The following is a 17,184-nucleotide window of genomic DNA, read 5'->3' as shown; positions in this document are numbered from 1 at the left end:
CTCTGCTGCCAGTGCAAATAGTTCTCACCATCAACACAGGACCATGAAAGAAATGTGGAAACTTCAAAACCTTTGCATAGTGGGCTGCTAAGGGCATACCTTCAATGTGTGTTCTTCTGAGTACTCCCTTTAAGATTATCACTAATGGAAAGGTCATACAGGACAAGATGTGCTGGAGACCACAATCAGGAGGGGAGGTCAAAGGGACACATGGAATCACCAAGTAACTAAAACTCTATTGGTGGAGAAAACAGCACAAGCCAGTTCTATGTGGCTCCCTGAGGTAAAAAGATCATAGGCACATTCATGGAAAACTTTCTGTCCCAAGAGGAGACAAGCAGAGGCCACATGGCCATGGCAGGAGATGGTGTGATGGGAATATCAGCCAAGGCTAGGACAGAGCCCTGAACTCCTGCCCATCCACGTCAGTTCCAAATGAGTCCAAGAGCTACTGCCGGTAAAGATATTTTTTCCCCTAACAGATTCAAAGCATATGAAACCCACTTTGTCAACTTGGACATATCTATGATGCTTCAGGAAATGCCCCAGGAAACCAGAGCAGTCAGGTGAGCACAGCTTGGGGCTGGGTCCCTCTCTTCACTATTAGAGTTTGGCTCTGATTGTGCTGCCTTTGTTAGTATTGTTTTTTATCTGCTCTTGTCTTTGTGCCTTTAGGACAACAGGAAAGAGACACATTTCCTGGCACAGTTTGAGTCCTGAATTACAGAACATACATCAAAGGATGTCTGGTGAGATACAGCCAGTGTAGGGACATGGAATCATTTGACAAATATTCTTTCCCACCACAACCAGAACTCCACCTGGTCTTTCATCAGAAGGGACAGTCTCTTCTGGCTTTATCTGTAACTCAGCAGCTACCCTGCAGACTGGGCTGTAGCTGGCTCCAGCCTGGGGCTCTAAAGCACTAAAACAAATGGGAGTTATTATTAGGGACTTGTCTAAAGAACATTGGCATTACACAGCACCTCTGTGATACTAGCCCCAAACCTCCTACCCAGGACCTAAACCAAGTATGGGTTACCTGAACCCTGATGTCACAGCACCAAAACCAGATATCTTGTTTGCCCAGTTTCTCCCACCAGTTGACATCAATAAGAAGGCCAAGCACTGGACACAGCAGGCAAGTGGACCATCACATATATTGACGGGGGTGGGGGTGGGTGGGTTGGGGAGCTGGAGGCAATTTCACAGGTGCCTCCTGGCAGAAATAGCCTCTGCAACTTGGTAGGTATTCGGGTACAAGCAGTTTATGGGGCTCCTCCAGCAAAGATGAGCTCCAGGGCTGCTTGGATATCACCTCCAGTGGCCTGAAGGGCCCGGAGGCTCAGCTCGTCGTCCTGGATGCCCATGTCACGCAGCTGCTGCAGCTGAGGCTGCCACTGGCTCTGTGGAAAGACAGGGCAAGCAGAGGTGTTAGCTGGGCTCTTGATAAAGTCACAGACTTAGAGGGTATGTTTTCAGGATAGAAAGGAAAAGTGGAGACCCACAGCAAAGCTACTGATGTTCATGGCCATAGCACAGGGGCTTCAGGAAGACTGAAGAAACACGAGGGTAAAGAGAACAAATGAAGGTTTATAGTAAAGAGAAAGCACCTTACCCCGCCCCCCCCCAACAACACACACAGAGTAAACTTTGAAATTAGCTTGAGTTGGGTGTGATGGTTCTTTCCTCGGGTCATGGCAGGGCATCCTTAATTCAAGCCCAGTGAGCCTCAAAAAAAAGTAACTGTAGAAGTCAGGAAACTATAAAGAGGTCATTGGGAGGAAGCTGCCTTAAGAGAGGAATAAAGAAAAATGTAGGTACTATGAAAACAGATGGTGGACACTGAAATGAAAAGGTTTAAGCAAGGAAGAGGTGTTGAAATAGAAGAAGCGAAGTGGGTAGTTACCTTAACATACCCAAGGGGGGGGCATATGAAAGTCACATGGAAACTTACTAAGACAGTATTGCTAAAGACACCACCCAGTGTGGTAGCATGATACAGAGACCGAGCTGAGCTGGAAGAGCCCTCCCTGGGGACAGCTTTCACAGCCACAGACTGCTGAAGAAGGAAAGAAGCCCCTGTGAGCCCTACAACTATGAGACCACCTGCCAGGTAGCACCACTTGCACATTGGCATTGCTGTTACAGGGGCAAATAACTGCTAGCTGGCTTTGAGGCTGGCTCTAAGGAAGAGAATCTATGTCTGGTATGGTAAAGCTGACCAAAAGCCCACACTTGGAGGATCATAAGCTCTAAGGGGAAATGGGACTGGATGCTATTGTCTAGAAAAATTGGCACTGCATTAAATTGCCTTCTAAATATTGATGTTTATACACAAAGACAAATATTTCTCTCAGCTTCAATTAGAGAAGCCTCTCTTTCCAGTGAATGGTGGTGAATGAAGAGATTCATGAACGTACAAGGGGCTTTACTGCTCATCCCTAAAACAAGACACATGCACACCCCTCTGAAGTTTAGAGAACATTTCATAAGAAGAAATGAAAACATTGGAAGAAGGGCTACAAAATGCCATCCTCTAGATAAGACACAACCATTGCAACAATGAATTCACAGCAGGGGATGTTTGCATTGCCTGAGTCTGCATAGCGTGGCCCATCAGGACTGGTAAGATAGCTCAGTGGGTAAAAGTGTTTGCCTTGGGACCCAAATGATCTGAATCTGGAACCCACATACACACACACACACACACACCCACACACATCCACACCCACAAATAGTAAATTAAATAATGTAAAAACAAAAGCCAAACAATGGGCCTACCAATAGTCAGGCATAGGTGGAGGAGGGCCTAAGGGGGCAATTCCTCACACTGCTGAACTATTTATATTTACTGCTGATAGAGACAAGGAGAAGGGAAGCTATTGCCTTTAGTTGTATGACCACTGGTGACCCAACTCTAGGCTCCATTGGCTAGTTCCAATCCAATGCTTATACAGAAGGCCTGGCCAAACTATGCGACACAAAACCAAACCAAAAGTCAAGAGTCTGGGAAAGAGACTAGTAATGCTGATGGGCAGGATTTAATAGGGATGGCAGGAGGATATTAAGAGGGTGAGAGGAGAGTAATCAGAATAAATTACATAAAAAAAATGTATGAAATTGTCAAGGTACAAGATCAACAAAAATAAATTAAGGTTTTTGTTTTGTTTTGTTTAAAATTTCTCTTTTCTTTTTGAATATTTGATAGAGGATCTCATGTAGAACAGGCTGGCCTCAAATTTACTATATAGTCAAGGAAAGCCTTAAACTCCCAATCTCCCTGCTTCCACCTTCTGAGTGCTGAGGTAATAGGTACATGTCATCACATCTAGCTCAACTTTTGTTCACTATGATCGGTAGTGGAAAGTGATCTTTCTATGCTGGTACACTGTTAGTCAGGGTTTCCATCCTGTGATAAAATATCATGGCCAAAAGTAACTTGGTGAGAAAAGAGTTTATTTCACCTTATAGCTTTTAAGTCTACCACTGAGGAAAACCAGGGCAGGAACTCAGGCAAGGCAGGAACCAGGAGGCAGGAGCTGATGCAGAGGCCATGGAAATACACTGCTTACTGGCTTGTTCCTTATGGCTTGCTCAGCCTGCTTTCTTATAGAGCATAGCCCAAGAGTGGAATGGCCCACAATGGGCTGGGTTCTCTCACATCAATCACTAATTAAAAAAAATGCTCTACAGCCAGGCTTGGTGATGCACACCCATAATTCCAGCAGTCAGGGAGGAAGAGACAGACATGTTATCTCTGTGAGTTCAAGGCCAGCCAGGTCTACAAAGCGAGCCCAGGACAGTCAAGGTGACACAGAGAAACCCTGTCTTGGAAGAAAAAAAAAAAAAAAGGAAGGAAGGAAGAAAAAAAGAAAAAAGAAAAAAAAAAAAAGCCCTATAGGCTGGCCCTCAGCCTCATTTTATGGAAGGAGTTTTTCAACTGATGTCCTCTCCTCTCAGATGACTCGAATTTGTGTCAAGTTGACAAACACTAGCCAGCACATACATAAAGAATTTTTTTTTTTAACTTTTGCTATATAGCATAGGCTAGCCACCAACTCATAATATTCCTCCCTCAACCTTGTAAGTGCTGAGCTCACAGAGCATCACTATGCCTTATTACAAAAACTTTTTAGTAAGCATATAATATTCTAGCCTCTAGTTGACTGTTTACAATCTTCTGCCATTACAAATAATGCTATTGTGACTCTTTCAGTGCCATGAAACTTTCATTTTCTATATACACAAACATCTCTGTGACACTTCTGAGAAACGGGACTGAAAGGAATCTTGTGTGCACTATAGACATACTTCCTTTTCAGCAAACAGTCTATTTATACTCTTTCCGATTCTTCTAGGAAGTGGTGAGTCTTACATTTCTCTACTTCAGGAAGATGTGCCACTTGTCTGATAGGGTTACAACTATCAGCCTAAGACTTTGCTTGGGTTTTGCTGTTGATTCATAGCTATGGGACCCAAAAAAGTTTCAAAATGATGCTTCCCCCACAATCTCACTCTGAACAGAGGTAAAAGGCATGAAGTAAACAGCTCATACTTTGAAGGTAGAAAAGACAATGCTAATGGGAAGCAGAGGCCGGTGGATCTCTGTGAGTTTGAAGCCAGCCTGGTCTATAAAGCTAGTTCCAGGACAGCCAGGGCTGTTACACAGAGAAACCTTGCCTCAAAAAACAAACAGAAAGAGATACAATGCTGAGACTTGGACTCTCCACTTAGGTGCTAGTGTGACCTTTTTCTCCTTAAGGCTTCTCAGGAACTCCTAATAACAATCAGATCAAATCTAACCTCCTTGGACTGCCACTGAAGGCCCCTTCCACCTAGGCTTCTGCACCCTTTCTCTGACCCCATCTAAGGATGGTCTATGCATCGACATTGCATTCCAGCCATACAGTTTGTAGTATATCACATCCATCTATCCACATCTTTTCCATCAGGCAGTCGCCGCTGCCTGGAAATTAACCCCTCCCTATCACAAAACCCTTCCCCTATCTGGCTTACCAGACTTACCTCTATCAATCAGCTTAAACGGCTCTCAGTTCTGCTTGCCTTAAGCTCTTACTCCAAGCAGTAAGCTTCTAACCAAGATGCTTCCCAAATGTGTGCCTGTGTGGTGCTCTTCCATGGCAGGGGCTAAGGGACCCACTCACTTTGAGCTCTAGCAGCTCAACCCAGGCCCTATATATGTGCTCCCTGTTCAGTCAAGGCTCCCTGAAAGCATGGATGGATGGATGGATGGATGGATGGATGGATGGACGGATGGACGGACGGACAGACGGACGGACGGACGGTAACGAAAGCTTCCTCATGATCATAGGAATCAGGCTATAGTCACTCAGGCAAGAATAATAAGCACAAGAGCAACTTGCCCTCTCTGGGAAGGCTCATCTGTCACACTGTCATTCATTTGCCCCTGGTGTTCCTAAAGGGAAGGGCCTCCAAGTGTGCAGAAAGAGGCTCAGCATGCTAAACTAGGAGACTACACGAAAACCTGAAAGTGGGGAGACTCACCTGAAGGCTGGGCTGCCCAGAGGCCTGCAGGGCATGCTGGAGGGCTTGGCTAAAAAGATCATTGGTGATGGGTGTCCCTGATTGGACACCAGAGGACATTGGTGAGGTGCCCGAAGAATGGCCCTGGATTCAAAGAAATAGTCAGTGTTGCCCCAGAGCCATCTCAGTTTCATATCCAACAGTCAAGTGTCATCATGTGACCCCACACTACTCCTGGGGTGCCTAACTCCTGCCCCCCAATAGAGGCCTGTTATGAGAATGAGACAACTACACTGTATTTTGGGGGTACCTAAAGCAATTTCTGTGAACAGAAAAAGTCCCATTCTCCTTTACTCCAGGGAAAAGGACTCTGAGACCTCCTGGCCCAGTCTAGAGCCCCAGTAGTAACAGAGGTAGCACTTTGGAGGCAGAGCAAAATCATCAAGAACCTTACTCTAGAGATATCTAGTCCCTGCTGGAGACGAGAGGAAACAACTAGGCCTGTGCTAAAGCTGGACTTCTGAGACCTAAAAGCAAGTGAAAAGGGGGGAGTCTCCTGAACCACAGTTGAGAACTCCCAGGGTTTAGCACAAAGAGATCCAGCAGCAGGGGCAGCAAAGATAAACCATATGTACTACAGAGGAGTTCTGCTCTTGGGGGTCTGGCTTTAATGTTCCCAACCCTCTTCTCCATACCTGGGTCCCAGGTGTTGGTGTGTGAGAACTGCTCTCTGGAGTACTGGCCAGGGCCAGGGCAGTGGCAAGCTCGCTCTGGGTGATGGGGCGGGGCCCTGCAGCTCCACTGTACCCCAGGGAGGCCGGGCGGGAGCTGGGTGTACTGCTAGAGGGTGTAGACCGGGTGCTCTGGAATAAAAGGGCATCCAGAATTAGGACAAAAGAACCACACCCCAACAGCCGGGCGTGGTGGCGCACGCCTTTAATCCCAGCACTCGGGAGGCAGAGGCAGGCGGATCGCTGTGAGTTCGAGGCCAGCCTGGTCTACAAAGTGAGTCCAGGATGGCCAAGGCTACACAGAGAAACCCTGTCTCGAAAAAACCAAAAAAAAAAAAAAAAAAAAAAAAAAAAGAACCACACCCCATACCCCCAATTCCCAGGGAGACTTCCTAAGGTCCCACCTTTCAAAAAGAGTAATATGACATGGCCTTGCCCGTCCCCCGCCGCCTCCCCCCAGATCCCCCTGACCACTTCCCAGGCCTGGGAATAGCAAGTCCTAAGGAAAAGCTGGTTCCCAGGACCATCCCCCAAGGGGCAGGCTGCCATGCCACTCACTGGGTGAAAGTCGTCCTCGTCATCTGAGAGCCCGTCAAACAGGAAGCCACCTGGAGGAGAAGGAACAGATTCCAGGAGGGAGAACAGAAAGGCACCGGCGCAGCTCCAGATCTCAGCTCAAGTTATGCTCCAAATTCATATTTCATTTCTCCCCTCGGAAAAGTACAGGACAGATGCACTTCCTGACTCACGCCCTATGCCAACACTATACATAGCTGCTGAGTAAAGCAAATCCCTGGGCCACAACCAGCTCCTGAGGGGCCTCACCTGGCATATCTCGGTACGAGCTGGAGGGCATGCTTCGGGAAGAGGAGTCAGCTCCAGGCATTGGGGTGCTGCCTGCCACTGAGTGCAGAACCAGGATGATGGCATTGACTAGTGCTGGGTGAGCAGGCACCAATCTAGAAGAGAGGGAGAAAAGAGTGACCAGGGAAAGAGCATCCTTGTCCAGGACACTATGAGTGACCATTAAAACTGAGCTACCTAGGCCTGCCCTTAATCCCTCAGCCTTCAGCATGATGTTTGCTTTTTATTTAGTTTGGGTTTTGGCTTTGAAATAGGGCCTCGCTGTGTATCTCTGGCTGGCCTAACACTTGCTCTCTAGGCCAAGCTAGCATCAGGTTTACTGTCATTGCCTCTGTCTCCTGAGTTCTAGGATTACAAGCATGGGCCCCACATTTAGCCCATTCTTCAATGTCTTTTGCCAAGAAGTTCTGTCATCCTGATAACCTTCCCTTACAAAGGCCAGAAAGGCTTGGTTTTTTAAGATCTACTAAAAACCCATCACACAGACAAAAAAGCAAAAGTATAGGCAAGGCATGACAGGATATGGAAACACATAGTTTGGTAGGCTCAGGGATCAGAACTGAGTCCAGACACCAGCTCTCATACAATGGGCAGCCTCTGATGAGTCCTTTCTCTTCCTAGAGCAATTAACTTCTTCATTTGCAAAATAAGGGGACACAGCCACTACTAGCCTGCCAGCTCTAACATTTTATGTCCTAAATACCTACGGCTCCTTGCCCTAGCTCACAGTCCCTGACGTTTACTCAAAGAAATCCACCTGGCACACAAAGCCCTCTCACCACATTGCTTCATGGGACACACTTCACGTGCCTCTCCCCCTGGGCTTTTCTAATACGAAGCAGCCTTGCTGCTCCCTTCCATCTTGATACATAAAGGTACAGCAGACTTGGTGATAGACTCAACTGGCCTCCATGAGGAAATACCACGGCAAGGACATGTTTCTAGCCTCACCACGTGAGAAAGAGACCTTTATAAATGATGGTTATACTTACGTATCCAGCATGTTGGGATCAGCAAAGACGGAGAAGAGGTCCTTATCCTGGAGAACCCCTGGAAGAGACCAAGATTTCTCTTAGACAGTGGAAATCTGGCAAGATCCAGGAAGCAGCAGCAGCAGTAAGTTTCAAGGCAAGCAGCTCAGTGGGATCCCAATCCAGCCCTCCTAAGAGGAGGAAATAGTCTCGGGCAAATGCTCCCTGCTCCCCACATTTTCCTGCACTTAGGGCACAGAGTTGCCACAGCGGAGGACTGAGAGTCCTTAGGGTCTGGGTTTGTGGAATGAACTTTCATTATGCAGTACTTCTTCAAAAAAGATGGCCGGAGCCCTTTTTTGTTCCTAGTTTCTCCTTTTCCAAAACCTCACATTTCTTGAAATATTTTTCTTATACTTACCTAGAGCAATGGGGTCACTGCTGAGGCCTGGGGTGGCCACAATGATCTGATCCAGAGATTCTTTATTGCTGAGCATCTTAAAGACCTGCAGGAGAAATGAGGATGACTTAGCAGCATTCCAACTAGCGCAACACACTCATCAAGTGCCCACACTCCTCTTGATTCTCTCTCCCTTTGACTGCGTGTAGACATACCACAATGGAATAGTCTCTGGGGTTGCCCCCGACACACCATCCCTATTAGTAATACTTCTCAAACAAATGCTCTCATCACAAACTCAGCAACAGTTTCTCCAGGTCCCCTTCCCAATCTTCATACAATGATTACTTCACACTTGTATACATTAGGAAGTTCACAGCTATATTAACTCTGCCTGTCAACAGCCCATTTCTCCATTGGGAAAATCCATGCTTAAGAAGTGATAGGCAGTTCACCCAAAAGTCAAAGACTAAGTCCCATCAGAAAAGGTGTATAGATTCTGTAGCTGTAACCATATTCAGTCCATAAGGCCAGTATGAGGGGTTGTGTAATTATCATCACAGGGAATCAACAACCAATGGCTGACTGAGACAGGCTCTTTGGGGAGGGATAGGAGTCTACTGAGGCCCACAGACATAGCAAAAACTCCCAAAGGAACTCTTGGTTGCCATGGCAAAGTGTTGTCAGCTCCCACGCTAAACAGAGACCAGTGTTCATATCATCTCCTACAATCTTGGCTCACTCACCGCCTCCCTGTAGGAGGAACTGCTGTGCAGGGCAGTGTGCAGGACCCGGAACTCTCTCAGGGCAGCCACTTTGTCCACAGGTTCTGGAGAACAAGACACTTAGTTATCCTACATGCCAGGCTCTGTCATTACACAGATGTGGCACCATCAGTTCAGCATTTGTCCAGGTGCAACTTGGTCTAGCGTCCCTTCCCTCATCACCCTCTAAGAATGTGAGTACCACCTCAGAAATTATGCCATAAATGTGAGTTTGCATGCTCAATGAATTATCTTCAGTACGTAAGACCAAGTTCTAACAGAGGGAGATTCTGTCAAATGAAAGAGGCTTTTCTGATCAATAGCCCACTGCAGGAATTCTAGACTTCTTACATTTGAAAAGAATGTATAATCAATTCAATGGACTCTTACTTAGTCTTATGTAAGTGCACTCCAAGCCATCTTAACGATATTAACACTATGCTGACACAATATGTTAAGAGAAAGAAATAGAACACAAAATTGGATGTGCATTCTCTGGTAAAACTATGCAAAATATGTCAGTCTGCATATGGTCCAAGGCTGGAAGGAGCAAGATAAAGAATAACATTTTCTTAGAGGGACAGGCTCATGGGTAATTCTTTCTTCTTTGTTATCTGCATTTGAATTTCTTTAATATTTGCAATAATTTGAATTCTGTAACATTCAGAATTTAAATTCCAAATAATTTAGGTTCCTTTATTATTTTTCATTTATCTTTTAACTACTATTTTATGTGTATGAATGTTCTGCCTGCATGTATGTCTGTGTACCATGTGAGTGCCTGGCCACCCAGATTCCCTAGAACTGGGGCTACAGTTGATTGTGAGCTACATGTGGGTGATGAGAACTCAAACAGGGTCCTTTGGAGAGGAGAAAGTGCTATTAACCTCTGAGCCATCTCTCCAGCTCCCGTGATATTATTTCGATTCATAGAAAGATATAAAAGTTGGGCTAGGTGAAGCATGTGCCTAACAGCCTGTGCTAAGCCCTGTGTTTGATCCTAAGCACCACAAATAGACAAATAAATAAAAAAAAACAAACCACAACAAAAAGAATCCCAGAAAGAACGAAGGAAGTAGCCAGGGGGAGGGGTAGCTCACACGTATAATCCCAGCAACTCAGGGAGGCAGAAGAGGCAGGCGGATCTCTGTGCGTTCAAGGCCAGGCTGGTCTACAAAGCAAGTCCAGGACAGCCAGGGCTACACAGAGAAACCATGTCTGGAAAAACAAAACAAATAAACAAAGGAAGTACAAGGCACCTGAAAGCTCTGAACAAACTTTTATCATGTGCCAAACAGCAACTTCTCTTTTGATTTCTGGAGACTGTGACCTACATACAGAAACATCACCCTGACTACCATCACCCAATTCATAGGTGAGGGATAGGAACAGGTAGGAAGTTCACCCTGGGCCACACTTTACTGTGGTACCCTTAGGATAACCTAGGCTACATCATCTGACTTTATAGACACTACACTCTAAGCAAAGTCAACTGTAGCCTGGAGTTCAGCGCAGCAATCATGTCATCATGATCATGAGGGCTGTCTTCTTCGAAAAAGAGATACCACAAGTAAATTGCCTAACTTATTCGTTCAAGAAACTGAACAAACCAAGCATTTATCTTGTATCTAGCTTTGGGCAAGTCACACAAAAAATAAGAATCCTCCCATTAAAAACTCTTGGGGCAGTAGGAGAAATGAAACTAAATCTAACACACAAACATACAATTATAAAATGTCACACTGAGGTCCTGGGCAGAGACAAAGGTGCCAGTAAGGAGTGCTAGCCATCCATACGAGAAAGGCTAGGACCCAAGCTGCCTCCTGGGAGACCATCCAAGAGGGGAACTTAAGGCAGACTACATGTTTACTGGAAGATGCTCTTCAAAGCCTATGTGAAAATATACAGAAAGGCATGAGGGAATAAGGAGGAGATGCTTTGAAGGAACATCAGATTTCTTTCTGTGGCTGGAACCCAGGGTACTATCTCTGCTCAAATTGAAAGTTCAAATAAGATGCGTGGCTCAGAGTGTGACTCAGTGGTGGAAAAGCCTGATCTCCAATATTGCTAAGAAATTAAAAAATAAATAAAATTAAGCCGAGGATGGTAGCATATACTTCCTAATCCTGGTCTTTGGAAGGAGAGGAAAAACTACAAGTTATAGATTACAAAATCAAGGCCCTGCCTAAATACACACACACACACACACACACACACACACACACACTCTGCTAAGAGTAATGAGTGTCTCTCTAATATCCTTTGGGAAAGAAAGGCAGTCAGGCTAGAACAAAACACAAAGGCTTCTAAGTAGGAATAATCTGGGTTTATATCCTAATTTGAACACTCATTTTAATTACGTGACTTGAATAAGTATCCTTCTGATTTTTTTTTCATCAAAAAAATGCTAGAGTGTGACCTACCATGTCCTGATTGAGTAAGATACTGAAGGGGCGGGGGGAACCTAGTTTGCAGAAACCAGAAGCATTCATTTTCTTTGGTCAATGCCCTCTAGTTGAAAAGTAGAAGGACAGACTTGTTTCTGAACAAGCTGGGTTCAATACTCAGCACATAGAGGAGAGTCTAGACCACAGCAAGTGTGGGGCATCTCAATCAGGGGATATTAGAAACATCAGAGGATTGGGGCTTCGATGGATGATTCTGGGAAAAACAATTTTGCTATGCAGTCAATTTTATTAGGCCTTTAAAAAAAAAAAAGATTTATTTATTATGTATACAGTACTTTGCCTCCATGTGTGCCAGCAAGTCAGAAGAGGGTACCAGATCTCATTACAGATGGTTGTGAGCCACCATGTGGTTGCCAAGAACTGAACTCAGGACCTCTGGAAGAGCAGACAATGCTCTTAACCACTGAGCCATCTCTCCAGCCCTATGATTAGGTTTTTAATAGCTTTATTCAAGAAAAAGAAAGGCAAATTAGAGCAAGGTGAAAGCTGTAAGTGGTAGAGGCAGTAGTCACTCTCATCAGCCAGAGAGGGTGAAGGGATATGTGAGTTTTTGTGCATTTGGACAATGAGGGGGCTTTGTCTCTGTTTAGAAATGGTAAAGAGCTTATTTTTTCACTTGATCCATGATGGTCTCCGAATGTCCTTGTCTGATGATAGTGAACCCTGGAACAGTGGGACTTCAAAGCCTGGCTGTGAGTGTCAAACTAGTCCTTGGATGTCAGGCTGCTTCCCTCTCTCACTTCCTATATGGATACAAAAGATGTTTTTGTTCTATGTTTAGAACTGAAGAAAATAACTTTCAAAAAGCTGAAAACTACTCACAGCAGACACAAACAAAATAAAAATATGTCAAACTGCTAGTTTAACAAAGCTGACCTCTTTTATACATAGCTGAGCTTTAAACATGGAAACGATTTTAAAACACAAAATCTAAATTGTAAATTCTAAGCAGAACTTTCTAATAATAAACTAAAAAGGCTTTGGGTTTTGTATAGTTTCTTCAAGGGCTATTTAAAGGTTGTTGGAATATTTCCTAGAAATAAGTTACCACTCAGCAGGAGTAGTTAGCTTACTGAACAAATCACCACCTGAGGGAGTTTGTGGGAAGATCTGCTCACACAAGAACAAACTGCAGCAATACAGTAAGGATAGCTGGGCATAGTGGTGCACGCCTTTAATCCCAGCACTCAGGAGGCAGAGGCAGGTCGATCGCTGTGAGTTCGAGGCCAGCCCGGTCTACAAAGTGAGTTTAGAACAGCCAAGGCTACCCAGAGAAAGCCTGTCTCGAAAAACCAAAAAAAAAAAAAAAAAAAAATCAAACAAACAAAAAAGTAAGGTATGTTTCTGGCTTTTGCCCACCGAGCACAGCAACAGTACTAAAAGGATGTAAAGTTTACTGAGAAATCAACTGTTAAAGAGTTTAAATAGACCCATAAGTTAATGAATTTATTAGGTAAAAAAATATATCTACTCTTAGTGGTGTTGGCAGTAACAATGTCACAACTTAACTCTATTGGTGGGAGCTAATCCAGGAAGGATGAACATCACCATCTCAGGAACTCAGCCCTTTGTGCACCCAGGGCAGTATCTCAAGAACACACAGGCTCTTCCTTTGGAGATCTTAGGAAGCTCTGCCCATCTAACTAAGGACAAACTCTCACTTACCAGGTTTCTGATCAGGCTCAGGCCAAGACTTTCGGAGAACATGGACTGTGGACCCAGGCTGAATACCATAGAAGTCAAGAGTCTGGTCATCTTTTAGCTTCCGGCCACAGTAGATCAAATCTAAAAAACAAAAACAATCAAACAAACAAACAAACAAAAAAACCCTGCCCATTCACATTTTGCTTTCAAAGCAATTTGGTTTCTGTTCCCTGAGAATATTATTTTAATGAGACAGATCTCAGGGAAATAGTTCACTGGGCAGGAGCACTTGCTCTGCAAGCATGAAGACCTGAGTTCAAATTCCAAGTAGCCACGTAAAAATCCAGGCATGGCTGCACATGCCTGTAACACCAGTGGCTAACGGCATAGGCAAGCTGACACCAAGAACTTGCTGGCCACCCAGCCTAACCCAAACTGGAAGCTTCAGGTTTGGTGCAAGACAATAAAGTGGTGTGAGAGAGAACACCTGATGTCCTGTTCTGGTCTGTTCACACACACTCATGAGTATAGACTCCTGCACACTCATATGCATGCACTGCATACATGCAAAAAATGATACTCTTCCCAGGTGCAATGGCACATATCTGTAATCCCAGATACTTAAGAGACTGAAGCAAATTTGAGGGCAGCCTGGGTAATTTATTAAGATCTTGCTTTAAAATTCAAAAAAAAAAAAAAAAAAAAAAAAACTAAACATATAAACAGGCTTTGGGTATAGCTCAATGGCAGACTGGCTCCCTAGCATATACAAGGCCCTGGATTCAATAGCCAGCACCTGTGTGTGTTGGGGGTTTACGAAGAAATGCATTTTGGCCAGGTATGGTAGCACATACACCTTTTATCCCAGTACTCAGAGATCAGAGGTAAGTGGTGACTTTGGACCAGCCTAGTCTATATAGTAAGTTCCAGGCCAGCCGGGACTACAAAGTGAGACCCTGTCTCAAAATTAAACCAAAAAACCCAACACTTTCAGCAACTTTATCGGGTACAAATACTTATATGTCCACAGAAGAACTCTAGAGCTCAAGGCTGTAGAGTGTTTGATATAAATAAATGGAGGAGGAAAAAGTAACAACCAAATAGGATGAATCTAATCCACCTGGGGTAGGAAATATCTTCACCAGGTGGAACTGTGCCTGGCGTATTATGATATAGAATATGATCACTTTATAATCTAACTTGACTGTACTATACCTAAATCCCTCCTTCCTACACTAGAATGCCTTGCCAATCTCATTCCTATTTTGCTGCCTTCCCTTTAATCAGCCATCAAGACAAACAAAAACCCTAATTATCCCTTAAGTCTTACGTGATAGACTGAGGAGTCTAGTCTCATCAACGACTCTTTGCTAATTTTGTTCTCTCAGAGAAAGACCTCAGCAGTGTCTTGGTGAAGAGTTATGATGGTGACTAAAGTGGCAAACAACTGTTTTGCCACGTTTTCTGTTTCTACTCGTGTAAAATTTCCTCTGGAGGCAACAAACCATTCTTTTAACTCCTCTCCCAGAGGCCAGAGCAACAAGCAGCCCAGCTCCAGCCCACAAAGACTCACCAATCAGCTCCGGGTCTGGAACAGATTCCTGGAGCTTGCCAGCAATAAGCTGCTTTAGGAATGAGATGCTATAGCCCCCTAGGGAATACTCTCCCACTTCTGTCTCCGGCAACTGAAGAATAGATTTGGGTGCGAGTGGCTGGTCAGCCAGCTTCACTGCCAGATGCCAGTCTGAGAGAGACATCCTCTCTCCTTCGCGCGCTCTCTTTCTCCCTGTAAAGCAATAAGGAATTAGTGGTTAAAAAACAAACAAACAAACAAACCACCATCCTACTCATCTCTCCTTCCTGCAACCAGAAAGAGAATTTCAGTGCAATCCCGCTACCGAAGTATAACATTAGCAGGCTAGCGCTAGAACCTACTGTCTTCCCTTTATTCTTTTAATGGCGGACAGCAAGGAATTGCCCTAGTTTCTTCACCTTTAGACATGGAAGACAAACCAATTGGATAGGAACGGTGTGAGGTTCCAACAAGATCGCCCAACCCTCTCTCTTTTACACAGGTTTCTGCTTTTCTTCTTAAACTTCTGATTCAGCTATTACAGCTGCTTTAACAAGCTCTTGCTTTTCTTGCCTCTCCATATCAAAGACCTATAGCGCCACCCAATGTCTTATTGTTAAACATAGGTCTGCAAGCGTTTACTGCTTAGACCGCCTTCACTGACCCCAAAGCACCTCTATGAACAGGTGTTAGCACCACAGCCTGGCTCAGCAGCTTTCCTCAACAGACCCCAGCCCTGCTCCTTATATAAGCATACTGCATATCAAAGTTGTCTCCTGCATACGCCTCTGCTCACCTCCTGTCTTTGCATGTAATTTCTCTCCCCCCCCCCCACCCCCTCCCCTTTGGCCTCTTAGCAAACTCCTACCAAGAACCCATCGTTTCCATACCCTCTTTTTCTTCTCCTGGTCACAGATTCCCTTGTTCCCTCAAGGCAAAAGAGCAATACAAATCAATAGATTTTGAGGACAAGTAATGAAGCCAGCTTCATTACCAGATGCCAGCCTAAAAAAGCTCTCTTTGCTGCTTTTTCCCTGTAAAACTTATTTCTCAGTTTCTCACCCCTTCCTCCATACCCGTACCCCTTCAAAGTCAAGACTAGAGCTGTTATATTTTACTGTTCCCAAGCCTGGAATACACGAATGGCAACAAAATAAATCTAAAAACCCTAAGGGTAAGAGAGCCTTGCACCGCCACACAAGTCATTGTTACAGACACTAATTCTCTCAAAGAAGCCTCTTGCGGTAGAGATAAGGCTAAGAAAAAGCTGTGCCACAACCCAGCAGACTTAAAGGTACTGTCCACCTTCAGGTTTAAAGCAAGGAAGGAGTTGGTCTTTTTGTATATCGATCTCAATCCTCACAACTGTCGTCTTGGGCAGGCATCATAGTCCATATTTTACAGATCAGTAATCAAAGATTCAGAAAGCTGAAGTCACTTGGCCCAAGGTTACAGATACGTAGTCGTGAGTAGGGACACTGTTGACAACCCCAGCCCTCCCGTGGGACCAGTTAGCTACTCCAGACCCACGAGAGCCCCGCGCGCCCAAGGGGCCCAGCGCCCTCACCCGTCCCGCGGAAGGAACCCGGCCGCACCAAGCCGCCGGTGTAAACACTCACTCTGGCCCTTTTGCCGGAAACCGGAAGCTTCGCGCTGCATTCTGGGGGCTATAGTTCTCAATGAGGCCCCACCCCTTATAAATAGCCGTCCGGCAGCCAGCAGCTAGCGGCAGTGCTTCCGGTTCCTTGGAGGCGAGACTTGGAGCGGATTGGGATCCTAGGCGCGCGAAGGTTGTAATTTTCTGTCAGACAAAGTTGTATCAGCTGAGGTAGGGAGACTCCGTGTGGAGGTTTCAAAAGCAATCAATAGCCGGGAGATTCCCGCGCTTTTCTGGGATATTTATGAAGCCTGTTGATTGGTCCAGGCTTCGATGGGCCCTAGGCCGGATAGCGAACCTTCTCCCAGGGGTCCCGTTCCTACGTGGACTGGCAACCGGCAGCCCTTCGGAAGAAGACGCTGTCTTCTCGCGTTGTCAGCCTGCTGTGCTTCTTGCTCCCTTCTCCCAGAGAAGCTAGCGTGTGGCGGCGCACCAGGGCTCCAAAAGTTGAGTCCTTACGAGGAGTGATTAAGTCGGGTTTCTGGCACACCGTGAACATGCAACAATGGGGTTTATAACACAGTCATTCATAGAATCAGTTTGGGGAGGGGAATTTCCATTGAACTTTCGTAGAGAAACTGCTTGTTTTAGATGATGAGAAACT

At 45.2% G+C, this 17,184-nt stretch overlaps 1 protein-coding gene across 2 annotated transcripts; it reads right to left on the bottom strand.

Annotated features, from left to right (window-relative positions):
* Positions 1–1,180: 1,180 nt before the first annotated feature.
* Positions 1,181–16,585, bottom strand: Ubl7 (ubiquitin like 7). 2 transcript variants are annotated; one of them, XM_051156551.1, is made up of 11 exons: positions 16,491–16,585; positions 14,924–15,136; positions 13,372–13,491; positions 9,221–9,303; positions 8,496–8,580; positions 8,096–8,153; positions 7,065–7,198; positions 6,798–6,847; positions 6,204–6,371; positions 5,530–5,652; positions 1,181–1,406 (listed from the first exon to the last, which is right to left on the bottom strand). In XM_051156551.1, the coding sequence occupies exons 2-11, from the start codon at positions 15,105–15,107 to the stop codon at positions 1,269–1,271; spliced, it is 1,143 nt and encodes a 380-aa protein (XP_051012508.1). In that variant the 5' UTR covers positions 15,108–15,136; positions 16,491–16,585; the 3' UTR covers positions 1,181–1,268. The 2 variants fall into 2 exon arrangements, with proteins under 2 accessions (XP_051012508.1, XP_051012509.1); XM_051156552.1 differs by lacking the exon at positions 16,491–16,585 and adding an exon at positions 16,229–16,426.
* Positions 16,586–17,184: the final 599 nt, after the last annotated feature.

This window comes from Acomys russatus, chromosome 14 (genome assembly GCF_903995435.1).
Source record: "Acomys russatus chromosome 14, mAcoRus1.1, whole genome shotgun sequence".
Taxonomy (NCBI): domain Eukaryota; kingdom Metazoa; phylum Chordata; class Mammalia; order Rodentia; family Muridae; genus Acomys; species Acomys russatus.
Note: the sequence above shows the minus strand (reverse complement) of the source record. Positions and strands in the feature narration are given on the sequence as shown.

Excerpts from the sequence above, each read along its gene's own strand:
- Ubl7 (XM_051156551.1), bottom strand. The coding sequence starts at position 15,107 with ATGTCTCTCTCAGACTGGCATCTGGCAGTGAAGCTGGCTGACCAGCCA. Across the intron at positions 9,304-13,371 it reads TGAGCCTGATCAGAAACCTG|AACCTGTGGACAAAGTGGCT; the intron begins GTAAGTGAGAGT and ends CTTGTTCTCCAG. Across the intron at positions 6,848-7,064 it reads CTCGTACCGAGATATGCCAG|GTGGCTTCCTGTTTGACGGG; the intron begins GTGAGGCCCCTC and ends CTTCTCCTCCAG.